Below are 20,860 nucleotides of genomic sequence, written 5' to 3' on the forward strand. Positions count from 1 at the left end.
CCGGTGAGGACCGGGGCCAGGATGGTGGCCCACTCTCCCCGGGCCCAGTGCTCACGGCCCGCCGTCCTGTCCAGTAACTCCAGCCAGGCCTCCATATCGTCCTCCGGTCCTAGCCTGGGGAGCAGCTGGGTCGGGGGGGTTCTGGGTGGGGGAGCCGGTTGAGTCCATCCTGTAACTGCGCCTGGGCCTGCAGCAGGGGGGTCACAGCGTTCTCCAGAGCGCTCATCTCTGTCAGGGTTGTGCTGGACTCCTGCAGGACTCACGCTGCCCACCTCCTCCACCACCTGTGGGACACCGAGGGGGAATGCAGGGTGGAGTTCAGCACTGAGGTGGTGTCAGGGGGGGTGCAGGGTGGAGTTCAGCACTGAGGTGGAGTCAGGGGGGGTGCAGGGTGGAGTTCAGCACTGAGGTGGAGTCAGGGGGGGTGCAGGGTGGAGTTCAGCACTGAGGTGGAGTCAGGGGGGGTGCAGGGTGGAGTTCAGCACTGAGGTGGAGTCAGGGGGGGTGCAGGGTGGAGTTCAGCACTGAGGTGGAGTCAGGGGGGGTTGCAGGGTGGAGTTAAGCACTGAGGGGGAGTCAGGGGGGGTGCAGGGTGGAGTTCAGCACTGAGGTGGAGTCAGGGGGGGTGCAGGGTGGAGTTAAGCACTGAGGTGGAGTCAGGGGGGGTGCAGGGTGGAGTTCAGCACTGAGGTGGAGTCAGGGGGGGTGCAGGGTGGAGTTCAGCACTGAGGTGGAGTCAGGGGAGCAGGTTAGCGCCGGGACGCGTTTATTTCAAAACCGAGATATCAAACAAAGGAAAAAACTCAAAACCAGGAATGTGGGACAGCCAAGGTTATGTTGTACTATTCACTCCCCTTATATGAACTCTGTAGAGAAGTCCTGTCACTTTTAAACTGGATCATGGCTCCATGGAAATGATGGCTCCATCTGAATTTTACTTTCAGTTTCCATTAACAACCTGTGTAACTCTGTCCACCCTAGATACTACTGACGATCTACACTGATCTTAATTCCCATTGGCTCAGCCCCCGCAGAGAACAATTATTTGTTGACGCGAGGGACAAGTCTGCTCTTTTGCGACCAGCGGTTCTGAGAGCTGAGAACATCGCGAACTACAGTAATCAAGTAGCCTAGTCGATGTAGATGTTGTTTAAGATATATCCAACGACCAAATTAAACATGAAGTTGATCATCTCGCTTCTTCTGGGAATTTCTGGAGCGTATGCTGGTCAGTAGCCTAAATTAAAGTTTTACTGATGGTCATTTTTATGTTACGGTATTTATTTTCACTTTAAATGTGAAAGTGAAATAGTTAAACTACTGTCACGTCAAATACATTGTGATCGTTGTGAATGTGATCTTTTTGATCACAATCTGGGGCTGTTTTAGATGAATCGGCGGGTTCGGGTGGGATGATGACCTATAGAGCACGTTGCTGCGACGGTCCCGCAGCCGGATTGTGTCAGTAGGGTTCGCCTCTTCTGTGGACTTCCACCCTCTGCGCTATTCTCTCTGGAAAGATCCATGCCTTCAGACGACTCCACATAATGTGATCTCTATCTACTTGAATTTAAGGGCTTAGGCTACATCCATATAGTGCAATATATAACCAACCGAATTGGTCTTCAGCGGGCCGCTGGCTGCCCTCCCGTGATCTGCTAGCTGGGTACTGGATAGGCTACTCTGCTATCTGAACTATTTATGTACTTGCACATGACTGTTGATGTTGCTTTTTGGTACAAAAACAACTTGAGTAGCCAGACCAGATTTGTTGTCTTTTACACTTGTGTTTAAAGCTATGTTCACTAGCCTACAACATGGCTGTCCCAGTTCTGCCTGGTAACTAGTTACACCTTGGTAGGAAGAGACTCACCTACAGAACCAATCAGAGGACAGCAGGAACTTTCTTTTTTAGAGGATTAGGTGATGGTTCAGTGATGGTTTTAACATTGTATAAGACATTCCTATCAGGAATGACCACATTAGAACCTGAGAGGTTTGGGACAGGCCTATGCTGCTAAAGTCTGATCTCTCACTAGACACACCCAGGACATGAACTCAAGACAGAGGAACATTTGTTTCAGTGTGATGTTCAGGTTCATATTTCTGGTGGTTGAGCGTGAGGATATAAGCAGGGCTACACATCATTAGAGCTTGTGTGATGATAGCAGAAATATGATGGGATGCAAAGTGCAGGTGACCTGTTGAATGTATTCCTAGTTATAGCCAGTAGATGGCATCATTATACCAGACTCAGTATCCCTCATCATCATCATCATCATACTCTGATGGAAGGCCATGGTGCATTAGTACAGGTGGATGTTCAGATGATACTGTATGGTAACCCTGGTAACCCATAATGTCATTTTGGAATAAGCGCAGTGTTGCCTTCTGTAGCTACAGTGATACAGTAATCAGCTACAGTGATACAGTAGGCTCTCTCTATGTAATCATCAGTGGTACAGTAGTCTCTATCTATGTAATTATCAGTGGAACAGTAGATAGACTGACAGACAGATATATCAACCCTGCTGATCTTACTTCCTGGTTTAGGTGTCGGTACCAGTCCTTTGTTGACAGGAGCCACAGAGTTGCTGGTGAACAGACAGGCCAGCCAGCCAAGTGACTGAACCACGTGATTTCTCAGAAACAGCGTCGGGGGGGATGACAGACTGCTGCCTGTAGGTGGCGCTGTGACCCAGCTCATCCCTCGTCTGGTTGGCAGAATCTGAGAGTGTGTTTCTTATTGTGCTGATTTTGATCAAGGAACTATCCAGCCGTGAGCGTTGAGCTGAGTTCACAGGTTTAATAACTGAACAATCTGGATATCCCTGCTGGACTCACATCCCACAATGCTCTCTGAGAGTTTGAGAGTTCCAGAACACGGCCCCTAAATCTGAATAGAAGAGGTGTGAATACTGGTGAGCATAGATGCTGGTTGGTTGGCCCTTTAGCCCATGCAGAAACATCTTCTGGTTTACATGTGAACCAGGGGCTTCAGTTGACTAGAGATGAAGTCCCATTATGACAGTGTGACTCATGAAGAGTAACAGACATGTATCAATGTTCTGTGTTCCTCTCAGCTGTGAGGAACGTCATGACAACTCCATGATGTGACAGAGTGTTGACGGCCATCTCAGGAGTGGTAGAGGAACTCAAAATGGAGGACCAGGATGTGATGCTCACCTCAACATAGCTATCTGCACTCGCGCGTGTGTGTGTGTGTGTTTGTGTGTATGTGAGAGAGAGAGAGAGAGAGAGTGTGTGTGTGTGTGTGTGTTTGTGTGTATGTGTGAGAGAGAGAGAGAGTGTGTGTGTGTGTGTGTTTGTGTGTATGTGAGAGAGAGTGTGTGTATGTGCGTGTGTGTGTGTGTGTGTGCGTGTGTGTGCGTGTGTGTGTGCGTGTGCGTGCGTGTGTGTGTGTGTGTGTGCGTGTGTGTGTGTGTGTGTGAGAGAGAGAGAGAGAGAGAGTGTGTGTGTGTGTGTGTGTGCGTGTGTGTGTGTGTGTGTGAGCGCTTGTGCAGGTACGTTCCAATCCTCTGCAGCATCATGTGGTATTCCTGGTATGTTTTCTAGTTTGACGCCATATCAATGTCATACAAAGCCAGAGTCAGCATGGTTCAGTTTCTTCAACACAAGAATAAGCAACATTTAGTTGAAGCTTCATATAATTTGACACTACTGGTCATGTTTCTTCCCAAACTGTCCCACTGCGTTTTGAACGCATCATTGTTAATCTTTTTAATGATCTGTAACGTCCAACACTACTACTTTTTATTTCTCTTTCATCCCAAACAAGCCAACAATTAGATATCCTAAATCATTCTTCATGTCTTTAATCCTCTGTCATGCTCATCCCTTCTCACCACCCAGGAGTTCTGTCACTGAAGGACATGTCAATCAATCAATCAAAGCTTTATTTGTATAGCGCATTTCATACCCAGAGGCAACACAATGCGCTTTACAGAGAACAAGGGAGGTGGGCATACGACCCACTCTCTATATATTCCAGAGGGAAGCAAAAAAACAGTAATCACCTGGGGGCCAGATAAGTGAGCTGTAAAAATTCTTCCCTGACCCCTCTCAACAAGGCGATCGAGCAAGCTCCTGGAGTATGTTTGTCTACATGTGTGTTCACTCCAGGGCTGGACAGAGTGGACGAGCCCCACTATGTCTTAGTTCATCACACAACCAGTAGTGGTCAGACTCCCCTCTGTTCCCAGAGCACACTGACCAACACTCCAGCACTCTGACTTGCTGCTGTTTGTATTGTGGGTTTAACTCCAGCTAAACTCATGAGTCAGCACCCCAGGGAGAGACAGTGATCCTCCATTCATACCACACAGAGGCAGGTTTGAACCCCAGACCCCCTCACCAAAGAACTAACTCACTTAACTCTTATAGCTTCTAGACAGTAGTTCAGGCTCTGGCTTTGGCAGGAGAACTAAAGCCATAACTCAAGTCCCAGAGGATTATTCATTGCAGGGATGAGGTCACCGAGCCACCTCTGTTACACCTCCAACACAGCAGACTGAGCAGCGTGTGTTTGAGGAGGCCAGGGCAGACTGCTGCTCTACTGCAGGTGTTCATGCTGACAGTGACTTTATAACACATGGAAATCTCCTCTCCTCACTCCCGTCCTCTGAGGATCAACCTCACCAACCTCAGTCTGATCTGACCAGCTTTGAATCAATGAAGAGGAAGTCACATGATGTCTAGTAACTACACATAGTGTGATCATCTATATTCAAGTCACGCACACACACACACACACACACACACACACACACACACACACACACACACTAGAGATGCGAATATTGCGGATATATCCCGTGGGTGGGCCAATCAACATTGTGATTAATTTCGGGTGGTTTGCGGGTGGATTTGTCAGTTATATTCGTATTTAATAACTACGATAATTATATATATTATATCATAACAACTGCGAGAAAGCGTGAGACCTGCCAGCAGCTCACTCAAATACCCTCGACCACTTCGTCAACCAAGATCCTGCGAAAGCGAGCCTATAATCTTTAAATTGTTTAAGTCAAGAAAATGCGCCTGTATGAAAAGCGAATGAGCAGGAACGGCTGGACATAATTTAAATGTAAATACAATAACTTCCTGTTTGGCGGGTTGGGGGCGGGTCTCTACATTTTAGAAGATAATGACGTCGGGTGGATGATTGATGAGTGCACGCGGAGTCGGGTGCACAAACTCCACCCACGCATCTCTAATACACACACTCACACACACACACACACACACACACACACACACACACACACACACACACACACACACACAGTCTCAGAATACTTAAATGGGAAAAACATTCTTCTCTCATTGATCACAATAGGTCTGAGTCCTCAACAAAATGTTATTGATGTTATTGGTGATGAATTTGAACACAGCTGATAGCAGTTAATAATGTGAGTCATTTATCCCTGAAACACATAGTCTGTTCTTTCATGATAATGATACTAAAAGCTCTCAGCTCAGCAGAGTGAAGCTGTTTGGGACGCTGCTTAGACACCTGATCTCACTGGAACACAATGGGTTCAGACACATCCAATTGGTCATATTGGGTTGTTGTGAGCTAATTTAGTCAGAACTAGTCTTTCTTTTAGTTTACCAGGTCCAAACTACAGATGCATCCTTAAAAAATTAGAATATTGTGAAAAAGTTCATTAATTTCTGTAATTTACAAAACTTCATTTATTCTAGATCCATTACACAAAGTGAAATATTTAAAGCATTTTTTGTTTTAATCTTTATGATTGTACAGTATGTTCAGTATCTTCATTTATACACTCAATACTTGGTGGGGGCTCCTTTTGCACAAATTACTGCATCAACGTGGAGCAAAATGGAGGCAATCAGCCTTGAAATATTTCACTACATGTGTAATGAATCTATAATATATGAAAGTTTCACTTTTTGAATTAAATTATGGAAAATAATGAACTTTCCACAATATTCTAATTTTCTGAGATGCACCTGTAGTGAATTCAACCAAAGTCAGTTTAACTGTGCTTACTCTGAGCTACTGTCAGTTTGGATAGGAAACCTCTGCTGCTTAGATTTCACTGACGCTCTGCAGTTCAAAATCCCATTGGCTTAAAGGAGTAGAATCAAAATCCCATTGGCTTAAAGCAGCGCGGAGTAGAGTCTAGTCTCTGAACCTTCTGATCTCTCTCCTCATTAACGTCGAGACGCTAGAGAATCCAGACGCAGAGAGACTTGTCTGTCCCATTGAATACATTTCCCCTCAGATGTGTTCTTCCTTCAACCAACTTCACTATGAAGTTGATCATCTGTCTTCTTCTGGGAATCCATGCAGCACATGCTGGTCAGTAGAACCTTTTGAGTAAAATTACAGATGATGGGCATTTTAGAATTCATTGTTTGTCTTTGTTATTTGTTATTTCACTTAGAGAAACGCTTTTACGTACAGTATATCTTCATGTGTTGAATGGATAGGTATGTTTTTAATATGTTTACTGTACCATTTGGAACCTTTAGTCCAGCTGTTGCAGCTACTATAATGTACTTTCAAATTCCGTGGACTTTGAAATAACCCTCTATTTGTGTAATATTATGCCATATTTTCTTGAATCTGGTTGAATAGTTGACTTCACTTCCAATATTTATTGTTAGCCCACAATGACCACTAGAGGGCGCTTCAAATGATGAGAGCCAGTTATGATTGGATCCCAGGAGTCTCAGGCAGCTGTGTAGCAGTGTTATGAAGGCATGGTGCTACTAAACACAACATTATCCCATTTTAGTAATGAAGTGTTGTGTCCATCACAACATAGACAGGCTGACTCAGTGAACCCTTACTTTTATTGATCCTTTATGTGTGTGTGTGTGTGTGTGTGTGTGTGTGTGTGTGTGTGTGTGTGTGTGTGTGTGTGGGCATATGTGTTTGTGTGCATGTGGATGTGCTTGTGTGTGTTTGTCTGTATGTGTGTGTGTGCGTGTGTGTGTGTCTGCATGTGTGTGTACAGTATGTGTGTGTGTGCGTGCGCATGCGTATTTAAAAGCGCTATATAATTGAAGTCAATGGCGGACTGGCCATCGGGACGCTCGGGACTGATCCCGATGGGTCGGTCCTCATCAAGTGGTGTGGGCCGGCCTGGTTGCTGTGAGTGAAATATTCAGAGGGGATATTCCCGGCGCTAACTGGCCCGGCCTGCTGTAAATGGCTGTAAATGCCCCCCCCCCCCCCCTCCCCCATCCAGAAGAGTTAATGACCAGGCCATCGATCCATCAATGGCTGACATGGCACTAACTACCCGCCACCCTCAGCCAAGCCTCAGTACTTCATTAAAGGTTAAATAGAATACTAATAAAAAGTACAGGGTTCTAAGTATAACACATTAGTCTTGGTAGTTATTGATTTTGATCTGATAAACTCTTGTTAGGTTGACACACAGACAGACCATTCTAGTTGTCATTTCTTGATGGGCTGACACCGCTGTGTTTAGGCAGCAATGTTTATCTATTCCATGTTACACAAATATGATTCTATATACTGTAGTGTCCCCTGTCTCAAACATATGATTATTCAATATAAGAGCAAAAGAGAGAAATGTCTGTCAGCTAGCTAATCATGGCTTCTCTGCGTGACCTCTGGACATCCAAGTCCTCATCCACCCCTGAAGGACATGTCCTGTGTGTTTGGTTTCATAGTGAAACAGTAACTCAGCAGCAGAGTGAAGCTGTTTGGGACGCTGCTGTGTTCAGACACCTGATCTCACTGTGACAGAGAGAGCTGATGGGGAACATAGACTCAAACCCCGACTCTCAATTTAAATACACTATGAATGCTACATCTGCACACTATTGATTTGGTCTTTGATTTCACACAAAAATGAAGATATTAATATTACTCTTTTGTCAATAAATTGACTAAATATAAGAGTTCATGTGATTGAATAAAGGTCTGTCTAGTCCCATATCATGAGCTCATGTATGTAGACCAAAAACCTTGTCTGTGTCCAGAAAGTGAGTGAGTTGGCTGAACTTGAATGTAATGTTATTTCATACGTATCTTTGGCTGAATAGTAGCAGACTAGAGGTGAATGTGGATAGTGGAAATGACTGGCATTTAAACATATTCTTTTTACAGGTCTATTAAGCCTACTTGATTTGAATGACCATAGGCTACTTTATATCAGTTGTCTTTTAGAGATCTAGAATTCCTTCTCCAGTTGAACTGTTTGGACGTTCAGTTTTGAAAGCTAACCTCTGTAGACAACGAAAGACAAAGAGAGAGAGAGACAGAGAGAGAGAGGGGGGGAGAGAGAGAGAGAGAGAGGGAGAGAGATAGATAGAAAGGGAGAGAGAGATATAGAGAGAGACGGAGAGAGAGAGGGAGAGAGTGTGTGTGTGAGAGAGAAAGAAAGAGAGAGAGAGGGAGATAGAAAGGGAGAGAGAGTGAGAGGGAGAGAGAGGGAGAGAGAGAGACAGAAAGACAACGAAAGACAAAGAGAGAGAGAGACAGAAAGAGGGACAGAGAGAGAGGGAGAGAGAGAGAGGGAGAGAGATGGGGAGAGAGTGACAGAGAGAGAGAGAGTGACAGAGAGAGACAGAGAGAGAAGTGGAGGTCTGGTCAGAGGTGGAGGTCTGGTCAGAGGTGGAGGTCTGGTCAGAGGTGGAGGTCTGGTCAGAGGTGGAGGTCTGGTCAGAGGTGGAGGTCTGGTCAGAGGTGGAGGTCTGGTCAGAGGTGGAGGGTTGGTCAGAGGTGGAGGTCTGGTCAGAGGTGGAGGGTTGGTCAGAGGTGGAGGTCTGGTCAGAGGTGGAGGTGGAGGTCTGGTCAGAGGTGGAGGGTTGGTCAGAGGTGGAGGTCTGGTCAGGTGGAGGTCTGGTCAGAGGTGGAGGTGGAGGTCTGGGTAGAGGTGGAGGTGGAGGTCTGGTCAGAGGTGGAGGTCTGGTCAGAGGTGGAGGTCTGGTCAGAGGTGGAGGTCTGGTCAGAGGTGGAGGGTTGGTCAGAGGTGGAGGTCTGGTCAGAGGTGGAGGGTTGGTCAGAGGTGGAGGTCTGGTCAGAGGTGGAGGTGGAGGTCTGGTCAGAGGTGGAGGGTTGGTCAGAGGTGGAGGTCTGGTCAGGTGGAGGTCTGGTCAGAGGTGGAGGTGGAGGTCTGGTCAGGTGGAGGTCTGGTCAGAGGTGGAGGGTTGGTCAGAGGTGGAGGTCTGGTCAGAGGTGGAGGTCTGGTCAGAGGTGGAGGTCTGGTCAGAGGTGGAGGGCTGGTCAGAGGTTGAGGGTTGGTCAGAGGTGGAGGTCTGGTCAGAGGTGGAGGTCTGGTCAGAGGTGGAGGTCTGGTCAGAGGTGGAGGGTTGGTCAGAGGTGGAGGTCTGGTCAGAGGTGGAGGGCTGGTCAGAGGTGGAGGTCTGGTCAGAGGTGGAGGTCTGGTCAGAGGTGGAGGGTTGGTCAGGTGTTGGGGAGGCAGACTGGGACGTGCTCAGTGCCCCCCTCAACACACTGTGTACTATAGCTACTCTCTTTAATCACATCTCAGTTTACAGCTCAAGATGATGTGTTTGAAGGTTTTCTCTCTCTGTCTTCATGCTGCTTCTGCAGGTTGGTTGTGTGTTTGAGAATAAATGGGTTGAGGTTTTTAAAATGGTATCTTAACTCAACATACACCAATATGTGTAGTTGTGGGCTGAGCTGCTATTATTATTTTGTTGCATAAAATTTAAATTTAATTTAAAGTAAAGTAATTTATTCATTACACCACAAACTAGGATTTGTAGTAAGTACATTTTAGTAAATTGTAATTCTGTGCTTATAGCAGGTTAATAATGCCTGTCCTTTTCTAACAGTGACAGCATTGGCATTCATAGTCAAGCCAGAAATACCCTCAGTGCTCCACTGGGTGGCGCTATTTCTCATCAAATAATGCCAAGATATCTTTCTGAAACAAATAGATTTTAAACACACAAACTGCATTCAACAGATCTGCCTGGACATCATGTAGGGTTTAGCCAACAATGATCTCAGCATCTGCAAGTGTTCCCCTTGTCTTCCTCCAGTGACACACTCCCTCAAGTACTTCACCACCGCCTCCTCTGAAGTTCCCAACTTCCCAGAGTTTGTGGCTGTGGGGATGGTGGATGATATTCAGATGGTCTACTGCGACAGCAACAACCAGAGAGCCGTGCCCAAACAGGACTGGATGAACAAGGCAGCTGAAGACGACCCTCAGTACTGGGAGAGGGAAACTGGTAGATGTTTGGGTAACCAGCAGGCATTCAAGTACAACCTTGAAGTTGCGAAGCAGCGTTTCAACCAGAGTGGAGGTAAGCACCAGCCTTTTCAGATCAGGTTGGGTCTTTTATCTGCAGTCATGTTCACCTTTTACAAGGTTGATTTCACGGTGGGGTTAGAAAGAGCATCACTTGTGCCTCAGAACCAAGAACATCAGAGACGTCCTGAAGCTCCACCCAGCTCCTCATCAGAGCCTTCATCTGCTAACTTCAGCATCACAACGTTACACAGAGCAGGACCTACAACCTGCTGCTGCTTAAATGAGGATATGTTAGTGTCACACTCAGGGTGGGAGTGAGTGTGTGTGTGTGTGTGTGTGTGTGTGTGTGTGTGTGTGTAGAACACGTCACTGTTGTATTTCCTAACTCACCAGCACCTCAACCAGGACCTCACCTGACTCCAACTGAGATAAAGTTCCCATAACTAACACACATGACCATCCACACACTCTCACACACACACACACACACACACACACACACACACACACACACACACACACACAGATCCCACAGACACAGTAGTTAGAGAGCTGTGATCCAGTCTAGAGGGTTGTCTGGGTGACGGCCTCTGATGTTGACAGACCTGAAACACACACACACACACACACACACACACACACACACACACACACACAGTGAGCCAGTGCAGGTGAGAGTGTAGCTCCACACGGTGTCTCTGCTGTTGTAACTGACTGAACAGAGGCTCCTCCCTCACCTCTAGTCTACTCTGTGACATCATCACCTGTAGCTGATGTGTTGAGCTCTGAAGAGCCTACTGGCAGCACAGGGTCACCCAGGTGGGGGCTTCCCATTGGTTGTGGATGAGGTGAGCTCCACCCCCCTTCCCTCTAACAGAGCTTTGAGCGTCCGTTAAGACGCTATATGAATCCATCAACAGTGTTTTATTCACTAACACACCTACCTAACACACACGGTCTCACTCAACACACACGCGTCATAGTAACACCACTCTACTGAACACCGTGGCTACCTCCAGCCCTGTACATGTCACCATGACAACATCAGCCGGTGTAGATACACCCTCTCTCTGGGTCTCCATGGTAACGCTGCCGGTCTTATCTCAAGTTGTCTGTCAGTCTGTGTGTGTGTGTGTGTGTGTGTGTGTGTGAGATGAAGGTGTGACATCACACAGTAGAGAGAGAGCGAGAGAGAGAGAGAATGTGTGTGTGTGTGTGTGTGTATATGCATTTCTATGAAGAGATACCACCTCTCTCTCTCTCTCCCTCTCTCTCTCTCTCTCGCTCTCTCTCTCTCTCTCTCTCTCTCTCTCTCTCCCTCTCTCTCTCTCTCTCTCTCTCTCTCTCTCTCTCTCTCTCTCAGGTGTGCACATAGCCCAGAAGATGTATGGTTGTGAGTGGGATGAGGAGACTGGAGAAACAGAGGGGTACCTGCAGTATGGTTATGATGGAGAAGACTTCCTCATCTTAGACCTGAAGAACCTGGTATGGGTCGCTCCAACACCCCAGGCCTTCATCACCAAACTGAGGTGGGACCAGGACGGACCTGCGCTTGAGTACTATAAACACTACTACACCCAGACCTGCATTGAGTGGCTGAAGAAGTATGTGGAGTACGGGAAGAGCACTCTGAAGAGGACAGGTACAGAATCACATGACCTCAGACTAATAACATGACACACTAATAACATGACACGCTGATAACATGACACACTAATAACATGACACACTGATAACATGGCACGCTGATAACATGACACGCTGATTACATGACACACTAATAACATGACACACTGATAACATGACACGCTGATTACATGACACACTAATAACATGACACACTAATAACATGACACACTAATAACATGACACGCTGATAACATGACACACTAATAACATGATACGCAAACTCCTGAGGGAATGTGTGGATGCGTGTGCGTTATCAGAAATGGGATGTGGAGACCAGAGGGGTGCGTGGGGGTAGTGTGGGGTCAGTGTGGGGGCAGTGTGGGGGGAGTGTGGGGGGAGTGTGGGGTCAGTGTGGGGGCAGTGTGGGGGCAGTGTGGGGTCAGTGTGGGGGCAGTGTGGGGGGAGTGTGGGGGGAGTGTGGGGGCAGTGTGGGGGCAGTGTGGGGGCAGTGTGGGGATCAGAGACTGGTGTGTGAATGTGTGTGTGAGGACCTGAGGGAGGAGGAGCAGCTGGGTGGTCTGGGGGGGCAGGGAGGAGGAGGAGGAGGAGGAGGAGGAGGAGCAGCTGGGTGGTCTGGGGCGGCAGGGAGGAGGAAGAATAGCAGCTGGATGGTCTGGGGCGGCAGGGAGGAGGAGGAGGCGGCCTGGTGACGGAGTGGGGAGATGGAGAGGAGGTGGCGCCCTGAGGAGGGGGCGGGGCTGGTCCAGGCTGGTGGAACGTGGAAACGGCGAGGGAAGTCCAGGGGAACGGGGAGCGGAGTGCGGGAGCGTGGCATCGCGTGGGAGCCAGAGAAGAGGAGGACTCTGAGCTGGAGAGGCGTGGGGACACTGGTGGAACCTTTCAGAGGGACAGGGAGGACACACCGGCCAATTAGACCACGGAAACACTCACGCCACGAAATATCTGACTAGCTTAGCAATCCCTGGGCGAGAGCAAGGTCTTAGATCGTACCACTAGGAAGGGCCAGGAGCCTCTCAGCCCCGAGCCAAGGCTCCAGCGTCCTCTAGTAGAGGCTCCGCTAACGGCCAACAGGTGTGTTGAGGTGTTGATTGATTGCTGCTGCTGCCGAGCGGAGCCAGCCTCTCCGGAGGAGGGCGGAGTCAGCGTCCCCGGAGCCAGCCTCTCTTCTATGACCTGACCCAGAGCAGAGCTGACCCAGAGCAGAGCTGACCCAGAGCAGACCTGACCCAGAGAGGACCTGACCCAGAGAGAACCTGACCCAGAGAGGACCTGACCCAGAGAGAACCTGACCCAGAGAGAACCTGACCCAGAGAGGACCTGACCCAGAGAGGACCTGACCCAGAGCAGACCTGACCCAGAGAGGACCTGACCCAGAGAGGACCTGACCCAGAGCAGACCTGACCCAGAGAGGACCTGACCCAGAGCCACTCGACTCCCGGACCGGACCCCAAGTCCGAGCCGGGCCCACAACACTAATAACATGACACACTAATAATATGACACACTAATAACATGCCACTAATTACGTGACACACTAATAACATAACACACCAATAAAATGACACCAATAACATGACACATGACTCCACTGACACAACAAAGCTGATGTGACATTCAGAATTTTTTCACAAAACATCTACTCATGGTGACTGGAAGTTCTTTTAAACATAGCAGTATGATCATGATGATGATGATTTTTGATTTTTTATATATTTTCTCTCCCTCCCTCTCTCTCCCTCTTTCTCTTCCTCTCTCTCTCTCTTTCTGTCCCTCTCTCCCTCCCTTTCTCTGTCCCTCTCTCCATCTCTCTCTCCCTCTCTCCCCCCTTCTCTCTCCCTCTCCCTCTCTCCTCCCTGTCTCTCTGCTTCTCTCCCTCTCTCTCTCCATCTCTTTCTCTCTCTCTCCATCTCTCTCTCCCACTCTCTATCTCTCTCTCTCTCTCTCTCCCTCTCTCCTCCCTGTCTCTCTCCTTCTCTCCCTCTCTCTGTCCCTCTCTCCATCTCTCTCTCCCTCTCTCCCCCCTTCTCTCTCCCTCTCTCTCCATCTCTCTCTGTCTCCCTCTCTCTCTCCATCTCTCTCTCTATCTCTCTCCCTCTCTCTCTCTCTCCATCTCTCTCTCTATTTCTTTCTTTCTCTCTCTCTCCCTCTCTCTCCATCTTTCTGTCCCTCTTTCCCTCCCTTTCTCTGTCCATCTCTCCATCTCTCTCTCTCTCTCTCCCCCCTTCTCTCTTCCTCTCTCTCTCCCTGTCTCTCCTTCTCTCCCTCTCTCTCTCCATCTCTCTCTGTCTCTCTCTCCTTCCATCTCTCTCTCGCTCTCTCTCTCTCTCTCTATCTCTCTCTATCCCTCCACCTCTCTCTCTCTCTCTCTCTCTCCCTGTCTCTCCTTCTCTCCCTCTCTCTCTCCATCTCTCTCTCTCTCTCCATCTCTCTGTCTCCCTCTCTCTCTCCATCTCTCTCTCTCTCTCCCTCTCTCTCTCCATCTCTCTCTCTCTCTCTTCCTCTCTCTCTCCATATCTCTCTCTCTCTCTCTCTCTCTCTCTCTCTCTCTCTCTCTCTCCAGTCCCTCCCTTTGTGTCTCTCCTCCAGAAGAGCCCCTCCTCTCCAGTGACCTGCCATGCTACAGGCTTCTACCCCAGAGGAGTCATGGTGTTCTGGAGGAGAGATGGAGAGGAGGTGTACGAGGACGTGGACTATAGAGAGGTTCTCCCCAACCAGGACGGAACCTTCCAGACCAGTGTTCGCCTGACAGTGAAGCCTGAGGACGTGGACAGCGGGAGGTGGGAGTGTGTGGTTCAGGTCTCAGGGATCCAGGAGGACTTTGTCACCAAGCTGGAGCGCTCTGTGGTGAAGACCAACCGGCCTGACCCAGGTAACCCAGGTAAGACTGACAGGAGGAAAGACCCAGGAAAGAGAGAATGACCATAGAATGAGAGAGAGAATCACAATAGGATGTCCTCTTTAAACACACATTATAGTATACATTCATAGTATTATTATTATTATTATTATTATTATTAGTAGTAGTAGTAGTAGTAGTAGTAGTAGTAGTAGTAGTAGTAGTAGTATTAGTAGTATTACTTATATTATTATTACTATTATTATTGTTATTATTATTATTATTATTATTATTATTGTTGTTGTTGTTATTATTATTATTATTATTACATATCCTCTGGTCCTTGTTTATCAGTGTTCCATCCTGCTCATCTTTCAGAGGAGACCACATTCCCACACACATACACTCAAGACGTTCCACATACTATAGAACCATTTGGCGCCATGACAGAACCCTCCCAAAAGGGTTCTACCTGACATGACAGGGTTCTGCTACAAGTGCCAGCATTGTTCTGTGTGGAAGTGTTTTAGTCTGCGGTGTCTTTTCCCAGAGTGACCATCTGGTCTCCTACTGAAGTGACCAGAGAAGAGTGTGAGAGTTGATGATGAAACTGTAACATCAGCAGCATGGGAGACTCCCAGCTACAGGCTGAATGTTCTGTGTTGGTTGTTACAGGTTCCTCTGACCTCATCATTGGAGGGGTGGTGGTTCTTCTCCTGGTCATGGGCATCATCTCTGGAGTGGTCATTTGGAGGAAGAAGACTGCCAAGAAAGGTGAGAGAGGAGAAGCAGCTCTGGATATCTGACCCTGATGCTCTGAGCACCACTGTGCATTTCCAGTATTGATAGTGGATTACTATGTGCACTCAGTAGTGGAGATGATCAATGTTTTACTAATCATATGTATCACTTTAATAATGCTGAGTCATCTGTGTTTCAGGCTTCACTCCAGCTAACAGTGAGTATTGTGATGAAAATATGACTCATACATACACTACACATATACATGTTCACATACAGTATATCTGTGTTCACATGTTATTCTCCTACATGTCCATCTCACCACACTAGCCTGTGAGGCTGTACTGTCCTTCCTGTTGTTCAACATGTGTCATGTGTGTTTTGGTATCCATGGTGTCTGACTGGATCCATCTCAGTCAGCTGTTCCTCGTCAGCTCAGTTTAACTGGTCTGGTTGTTCCTCAGTTTAACTGGTCTGGTTGTTCCTCAGTTTAACTGGTCTGGTTGTTCCTCAGTTTAACTAGTCTGGTTGTTCCTCAGTTTAACTGGTCTGGTTGGTCCTCAGTTTAACTGGTCTGGTTGTTCCTCAGTTTAACTGGTCTGGTTGATCCTCAGTTTAACTGGTCTGGTTGTTCCTCAGTTTAACTGGTCTGGTTGTTCCTCAGTTTAACTGGTCTGGTTGTTCCTCAGTTTAACTGGTCTGGTTGTTCCTCAGTTTAACTGGTCTGGTTGTTCCTCAGTTTAACTGGTCTGGTTGTTCCTCAGTTTAACTGGTCTGGTTGATCCTCAGTTTAACTGGTCTGGTTGTTCCTCAGTTTAACTGGTCTGGTTGTTCCTCAGTTTAACTGGTCTGGTTGTTCCTCAGTTTAACTGGTCTGGTTGTTCCTCAGTTTAACTGGTCTGGTTGTTCCTCAGTTTAACTGGTCTGGTTGTTCCTCAGTTTAACTGGTCTGGTTGATCCTCAGTTTAACTGGTCTGGTTGTTCCTCAGTTTAACTGGTCTGGTTGTTCCTCAGTTTAACTGGTCTGGTTGTTCCTCAGTTTAACTGGTCTGGTTGATCCTCAGTTTAACTGGTCTGGTTGCTCCTCAGTTTAACTGGTCTGGTTGATCCTCAGTTTAACTGGTCTGGTTGTTCCTCAGTTTAACTGGTCTGGTTGTTCCTCAGTTTAACTGGTCTGGTTGTTCCTCAGTTTAACTGGTCTGGTTGTTCCTCAGTTCAACTGGTCTGGTTGGTCCTCAGTTTAACTGGTCTGGTTGTTCCTCAGTTTAACTGGTCTGGTTGGTCCTCAGTTTAACTGGTCTGGTTGATCCTCAGTTTAACTGGTCTGGTTGCTCCTCAGTTTAACTGGTCTGGTTGGTCCTCAGTTTAACTGGTCTGGTTGTTCCTCAGTTTAACTGGTCTGGTTGTTCCTCAGTTTAACTGGTCTGGTTGGTCCTCAGTTAAACTGGTCTGGTTGGTCCTCAGTTTAACTGGTCTGGTTGATCCTCAGTTTAACTGGTCTGGTTGTTCCTCAGTTTAACTGGTCTGGTTGGTCCTCAGTTTAACTGGTCTGGTTGTTCCTCAGTTTAACTGGTCTGGTTGTTCCTCAGTTTAACTGGTCTGGTTGGTCCTCAGTTAAACTGGTCTGGTTGGTCCTCAGTTTAACTGGTCTGGTTGTTCCTCAGTTTAACTGGTCTGGTTGTTTCTCCATGCAGCTTCTGATGTCGGATCTCACTCCTCCAATAACATCACACGTACGTACACACACACACACACACACACACACACACACACACACAGACACACACACACACACACACACACACACACACACACACACACACACAGTGACATATTCATCATAGTAAACAGCATAGTGAACTGTATGACCTGCTAGTTGTCCTAATTTGTCCTAAATGTAAAATCACCATCAACATGAGTTCAGTGTTTACACTGTTGTTATTTACCTAGTTGTTCTGTGTGTGTGTGTGTGTGTGTGTGTGTGTGTGTGTGTGTGTGTGTGTGTGTGTGTGTGTGTGTGTCCTCACAGAAGAGCAGCAGAAACTAGGGGAGGAAATTGAGACAAGTCAACTTACTCAACAATCAGATTAATATGCAGCGCAGCACGAAGACAAATTTACCCAAAACAGCTGATGATGATGTCAATAGATGACTAATGAATCAGTTGTGTCTCTGATGATGTCAATAGATGACTAATGAATCAGCTGTGTCTCTGATGATGTCCAATAGATCATTAATGAGGCCTGCATGACTGTCATAATTTGATAGAAATTACATTTTAGTCTGATGTCAGGATGTATAGTTTGCGCAAGTAACGCAAGCAAATGTGAGACTTCTTTCTTTCAAATATATAGAAAAATACATTTATTTTCCTGGCTCATCAAGTATGTTTTCTCTCTGTTTCTGCACTGCTTCCTGCTCTCATACTGTAAATATGATCATAAGTAGGGCGTGTCTTCTCAGATGAGGTCACCTGACTCTGTCCTATCAGGAGCGGGTTGATGGGTTTGTCCGTCCAGATGAACACATTCCTCTGTGTTGATCCGTCTCTCAACACTGACAGAAGAATCCTACAGTTTGACCATAGAGATTACGTTGATACTGTCTATCTGGGCTTGGTTTAATACTCAGTTCTGATTGATTACAGAAGCATGTATTCATTCTGGAGAACCACTCTCCCTCCAAGATGGGGTTAGGGTTGGGCTGACCCCCCCTCTCTGGTGCCTGTCTGCTCCTCAGAGGACCCTGATGCTCTGCTACATCTCTGTAAAGCTCAGTGATGCTCTGCTACATCTCTGTAAAGCTCAGTGATGCTCTGCTACATCTCTGTAAAGCTCAGTGATGCTCTGCTACATCTCTGTAAAGCTCAGTGATGCTCTGCTACATCTCTGTGAAGCTCAGTGATGCTCTGCTACATCTCTGTAAAGCTCAGTGATGCTCTGCTACATCTCTGTAAAGCTCAGTGATGCTCTGCTACATCTCTGTGAAGCTCAGTGATGCTCTGCTACATCTCTGTGAAGCCGTTACCCGTCACAAACTACCGTCACTATTCACCTGTTTAGTAACTTTAACATGTTGGGAGAGGTTGTCTTTTATGTGCTTGTGGGATCTCTTAATGCTTTTTATTTTTATTATTATGTGTTGGGAAATGATCTTAGGTTTCCAATCGTATGTGTGAATATTTTCAGTTCTCAAAATAATCAAATCAGTAATCAAAATTGATTTGATTTTCTGTTCTATTAGAAATAGATTTGATTTTCTGTTCTATTCGAAATAGATTTCCTCTTTCCCCTCGTCTACAACATCCTGTTAAAGGTTTATTCTGTTATTCTGTATTCTCTTAGAAATAAAATGGGTTTGATAAGTCAACTTGAGTGTTTATTTTGTGTTTCTTATTGTGTTGATAAGGAGCTCGGGGAGTTTCAGCCAGTTAACAGACAGTTGGGCTCTCCCACCTCCCAAAGGATGAATGAAGGACTCCTCCACTTCCCAAACTCCAGGGGAACCCCTGACTACAGAGAGGACAAGAGTTGTGTCTTTACTTCACAGCCCAGACAAGGATCTAGAGCAGTGGAGGAGACAGGATAGACAGACAGTAATATTGGTATAGGATATACAGGATAGACAGTAATATTGGTATAGGATATACAGGATAGGCAGTAATATTGGTATAGGATATACAGGATAGACAGTAATATTGGTATAGGATATACAGGATAGACAGTAATATTGCTCAGGGTAGACAGTGGTATTCTACTGTTGGTCAGGTAGACTGTGGTATTCTACTGTTGGTCAGATACAAAGCAGAGAATATCATTTGAGATAGTTAATTTCATCGCAAACAAGAACAATTGGATCTTATAAATCATATCTTTAATCCACACACACACACACAAAAACACACAGCCTCAAAATACTTGAATGGGGCAGAATACCACAACCTCTATTCTTCCCTCACTGTTGTTATTGGTGCTGAATTCAACACAGCTGATACCAGTTAATAATGAGAGTCATTTATCCCTGAAACACAGTGCTGTTCTTTCATGATGATGATAAAAGCCCTCAGCTCAGCAGAGTGAAGCTGTTTGGGACGCTGCTGTGTTCAGACACCTGATCTCACTGGAACAGAGGCTACAGATACAGATTCATCTGGAACATAAGAGCTCTGACTGACTCATATTCTCCCATCCAAGCTGTCCTCCTTCAGCATTGTGCCAAAGTGTCCTTGAGCAGATTCCCAAAATCACTCACATGTGGCACAGTGGCGCAGTACCTAGTACTGTCACCTCACAGCAAGATGGTCTCCGGGCCTTTCTGTGCGGAGTTTGCATGTTCTCACCGTGTTCACAAGGATGAAAGAGAACCCAACATGAAATACATGCAGAAGAAGAGAGGCTCTTCAGTCCGGTCCCTGACCAAGACATGGACTGAGCACTTTGACTTGGTCCCCGGGGCGTCATGAACGATGGCTGCCCACTGCTCCTGGCTGTCCCTGGAGGAGGACACTGATGAGGATGCCCACTGCTCCTGGCTGTCCCTGGAGGAGGACACTGATGAGGATGCCCACTGCTCCTGGCTGTCCCTGGAGGAGGACACTGATGAGGCTGCCCACTGCTCCTGGCTGTCCCTGGAGGAGGACACTGATGAGGCTGCCCACTGCTCCTGGCTGTCCCTGGAGGAGGACGGCTTGGACGGGAGAAATGCAGAGGACAAATTCCACCAGCGACCACTGAAGGTGTGTGTGTGTGTGTGTGTGTTGTGTAACCCTCACCTGTGGCCAATAAAGACCCTTTGAGGTCCAGAATTCTAGAACATTCATTTGACTGATCTGCTCAGGGTCCTGCCTTTATATGATTGGATGTGATGACGTGGCACAAGATGATTGGCTGTCAACAACGAGCCCTAGCAACTAACTATGCCAGACTTGCCTGATAGCAGCCATGAGGATTGTAGCCAATTAGTTTGAGAAATCACTCGTGGTCTAAGCTAACCATATGAACTTGTCAAATAAAGTTAGTAAATTAGTGTTTGGTCGATCATCTCTGTTGCTACTGTGTTATTAGCATCTTATCTTATATCAATGGAAAGCCTGTTCATTTCCCTCTACAACGATGTCCCGTTTGTAAGGATCCTGTCCTGTTTGTGGGATGAGCAGCACAGCTGGTATGTGGGTGTGGTCCCAAGTTAAAAGCAACACATTTCCCTGACAATGTCAAACAGTTTATTCAGAATCAGAATGTTCTCCTGTTGGTGTGGAGATGAACATTGTAGGACAGACAGCACCTTGGCCCGGCCTTCTGTGGGGGCTGTAGGGACTCCTCCAGGTTCCAGCACTCCAACCTGCACTCCCCACCACTGTTCTGGAGTCTGGGGA

At 47.0% G+C, this 20,860-nt stretch overlaps 1 protein-coding gene across 2 annotated transcripts; it reads left to right on the top strand.

Annotated features, from left to right (window-relative positions):
• The first annotated feature begins 1,079 nt into the window (after positions 1 to 1,079).
• Positions 1,080 to 18,831, top strand: LOC311327996 (major histocompatibility complex class I-related gene protein-like). 2 transcript variants are annotated; one of them, XR_014631157.1, is made up of 9 exons: positions 1,080 to 1,228; positions 10,045 to 10,311; positions 11,623 to 11,901; positions 14,470 to 14,787; positions 15,421 to 15,519; positions 15,686 to 15,703; positions 17,181 to 17,219; positions 17,516 to 17,651; positions 17,692 to 18,831. XR_014631157.1 is itself a non-coding variant. In XM_084461108.1 (8 exons), the coding sequence occupies exons 1-8, from the start codon at positions 1,144 to 1,146 to the stop codon at positions 17,575 to 17,577; spliced, it is 1,167 nt and encodes a 388-aa protein (XP_084317234.1). In that variant the 5' UTR covers positions 1,080 to 1,143; the 3' UTR covers positions 17,578 to 18,831. The 2 variants fall into 2 exon arrangements, 1 of the variants encoding a protein (XP_084317234.1); XM_084461108.1 differs by having other exon boundaries at positions 17,516 to 18,831.
• The last annotated feature ends 2,029 nt before the right edge of the window (positions 18,832 to 20,860 follow it).

This window comes from Borostomias antarcticus, assembly GCF_949987555.1.
Source record: "Borostomias antarcticus genome assembly, chromosome: 36".
NCBI lineage: Eukaryota > Metazoa > Chordata > Actinopteri > Stomiiformes > Stomiidae > Borostomias > Borostomias antarcticus.